The 3,544-nt window shown below is 37.9% G+C and overlaps 1 protein-coding gene across 1 annotated transcript in view; it reads left to right on the top strand.

Moving 5' to 3' along the window:
* Positions 1–375: 375 nt before the first annotated feature.
* LOC105806364 (chromosome unknown open reading frame, human C3orf30) overlaps positions 376–3,544 on the top strand; it is a 31,195-nt gene continuing 28,026 nt past the window's right edge. Inside the window, exon 1 of the mRNA XM_012639469.1 lies at positions 376–488. Within this exon, the coding sequence (XP_012494923.1) occupies positions 376–488 (113 nt within the window). The remainder of the gene's footprint in view (positions 489–3,544) is intronic.

Here is a 3,544-nt window from a genome sequence, read left to right on the forward strand (position 1 = left end):
TCTTGTCTTCCACATGAATGTGGGCCTCAGCAACAGTTTATTTCCCTCTACCTTCCAGAAAGGTTACTAGGTATTTTCATAAGGCTTTGATAGTCAGAAAGTCCAAATGCCTCTTCTTCATAAGAGGTTGTTTTCAGAAGTTTGACATCATCTGAAGTAAGGACAGATCCCTAAAACCAATAAAAAAAAATGTATCTGACTTTGAGTTCCTTCAGCGTAGGACCTATGGCTTATTTGTCTCTCTTCTGTACCTAACTCATAGTGCCTGGCACAAACAGTAGGCCCTGAGGAAGGGTTAACCTGAATTGAATATATGAATAATTTATCAGGAAAAATAGAACGTCCAAGGGTATTTATTCATCTCAGCTAATCAACATGATAGCTTCTGAGGGAGAAATCAAATTAAGATCAGAAGACAGCCTAGATATAATCAAGAAGATGATCTTAACAGATTTTAAGGGCTATTTTCATAAAGCTGGAGTATCTTGGTAAGTCACCTCATCAGGTATAGCATGTGGCAGAAATACACTGGCCAAGCTAATGATATTAATAGTTATAGTTGATAAAAATCTTAATATGGATCCCAGGAAGATGGGGCAATTGAAGTATAATTTTTTTATTTTTGCACGTCCCCACATGAAGCAGAAAGAGCAACTACATAGCAAAGTCAAAAACTCTCGGATGACATTTATTTAATTATTGGATAACAAGGTATTCCTACAAACCACAACGTGCGAATGGGCAGAGCCGAACCACTAACAGCCACAAAACTTGTACAGTATTGGCATCTGTTTCATAGGGGGGTAAAAGGAAGCACTTAGACATCTTCTGACAGATTTGACAACAGAACCCTTTCATCAGTTCATATCTCCCGGAAAGGAGACGTTGATATAGCATTAGGTATGCGAGGAAAGGACGGGACAAGGAGGAGAAACTGCTGCTGCAAGTGCAATCAAAATTGAACAGGGAAAAAGGAACAAGAATATCTCAACCAAAGTAGGGTAGATGAACAAAGCCAGAAAATCGCCGAAAGCAAGCCACCGTATTTTTAACACAGCATAAAAGAAGGGGCTCTGTAAAATGGCAAAAAAAATTTTCCTGAAACAAACCTCATTCTGTAAGTTCAGGAAAACAAATTTCACTTAAAAATGAGCTAAAGAAAAGTATCAAAGTAAAAATCCAAACAAAATTGTTACTTAAAAATGACAATAAGAAGCTAAATCTTGCACACGCACACATACAAACACACACACAACATACACATTTCAGATTATGGATCATGCTCAGAGCTAAGAATGTATAGTCTTTCCTTTGCCAATACCCACTCCTTCACATTAAGAACCTAAGAACCATGGACTATAAAAAAATATATATTGCAAAGAGAATATGCGTGCTTCATTTTTCCAAGAATTGAACCAATGAACCAAGTAGATCTATAAGGGTCAAAATAAACAAGAGAGCTAAAAACATCCATAGGATTGCCTTCCCTGACTCTGTTATTTGACATGGTATAGATGACCTTCTTGTCAGTCTATAAAATTTATGTTCATTCATCAAATCTTAGGTTAAATATCAGTTATTTTCCTGAGGAAGAGTATAGTCACAAATTGTGAGGGATCTAGGACTTTACCCTACTTACAAGCTAACAAGTTAGCCTATTATTATTCATAGATCCTGGCAGGAGACAAAGGCCTTGATTTCTTACAACAAAAGTAGTAGCCAAAGCATCACCTTCCTGACAGTTCTTCACATCCTTCAAGCCTCACAGAGGTAACCCAGGTGAGTTAGGTGCAGTTGCCTGCACATGCAGTGTTCTGCCTTACAGGATAGGAACACTAAATTTGGAGATTCTCTACTTTTATAACAAACAGTAAGCAAGCCTATTCTTTGTCTAGAGGAAGAAATTACCTTATCCCTCCAGGATGGATGCTGCAAACTCAACCCTGAGAATGGCCCAGGTAAAGAGAATTCAGAAACTTGCATTCCTGGCACACCCAGAAGAAGTATGCCAGGATGCTCAAGGGCCGTGGAAAATTGCCTCTTATAAATTTCTTTATTTTTCACTTATGTTATATTGTGTTCTAACTATTCACTTACATGTCTTTCTTTCCAAGGATACTTTGAGCTCCTTGAGGATAAAAACACTTTTATTTATTAATATTTATCTCCAGCAACTACCTAGGACAGTGTTTAGTTCTTGGTAGGAACTCTCTAAATAAATAATGGGTGTATTGAATAAACTCTATCATAGTTATAGTGACTTAGCTTTCAAGCACTCTTCTTGGTGGGAGGGCACCTACTGGTGGGCACACTTTTCCTCAAGGCCCAGGCTCTCGGTTGTACATGTGGAAGTGGGAAACACGACTCTGCCTTCAAGTGGAACACACATATTTAATATGTATGGCTGCAACTTCTTAAAAGGAAATGCAATCCTTATTAATGATAATAAAGCCCAGAAACTCCAAGTAATCTTCATATGGACAGAGGCAACTGAACTATACTACCTGACTTTTTCAGATTCTTCCTTTTCCTTTTGGTCTGCTTGCAGATTACTAACACCATCATCATATTTGCCTCTGGGTTGTGAAGTTTTGCTACTTGTCATTTAATTCTTACCCCATGCTGTGCAAATGCACCTTTCCTTTATGTCTAGCAACATGTTTGGAAATGAGGGTGCCTTTACTGAATGCCAAGACATGTGAAACAGGAAACAAACACAGAGAGTAACATAGACCTTGCTTGGCTTATTCAAATTATAACTTTCTTTCTCTATTTTAACACATTGACTGCCACACACAAAAAAAATCAGACACTTTTCCTTGGGGCCACAGTGTTTTATTTCAAAAATAGAATAAAAACTTCAAATGTAATTTAAAGGTAAACATAAACAGAAAAATGAAATTTATTGACTTCTATTCATTTAATCCACGTTTTTAGAATTAAATTGTCAATATTAATTGTAACAATAAGAACATCTACAAGTAAGATTTTATATTTGATTCATGCAGCCCCAAGGTCAAAACTAGAGTGAGTTAAATACAATTCTCAGTTAATGTGTTAAAGGCCATATTTCATCTCGTGGGGCCTTAGGCGAGGAGGGTGGCAATGCAGTTTCTGCCTTTTAATTCACTGTGCTTTATTCCTTCTAATCCATACCATGCCCTCTTCTGGACCAGAAGTTTATCAGACAAACATTTCCTTACAAGAGCTATTTTCTCATACTTTGGGGACCAAGTCCCTCTCATGCTGCCATCTCTGACTCTTCCACATCTTTCTTCCACTTTTAAGGATTATTACATTGAACCCACCTGGATAATCTAGGATAATCTCCCTGTTTAAAGTCAGATGATTAGCAAACTTAATTCCACCTACAACCTTAATTACCCTTTGCCATGTAACATGACCTCCGCAGCTTCTGGCATTGGGATGAGATTATCTTTGAAGGGAGCCATGATTCTGTCTACCACAATACCTTTCTCAAAAAAATTAAATAGTGGGCCGGGCGCGGTGGCTCACGCCTGTAATCCTAGCACTCTGGGAGGCC

Source organism: Propithecus coquereli, unplaced genomic scaffold (assembly GCF_000956105.1).
Source record: "Propithecus coquereli isolate 6110/MARCELLA unplaced genomic scaffold, Pcoq_1.0 Scaffold10, whole genome shotgun sequence".
Classification (NCBI taxonomy): domain Eukaryota; kingdom Metazoa; phylum Chordata; class Mammalia; order Primates; family Indriidae; genus Propithecus; species Propithecus coquereli.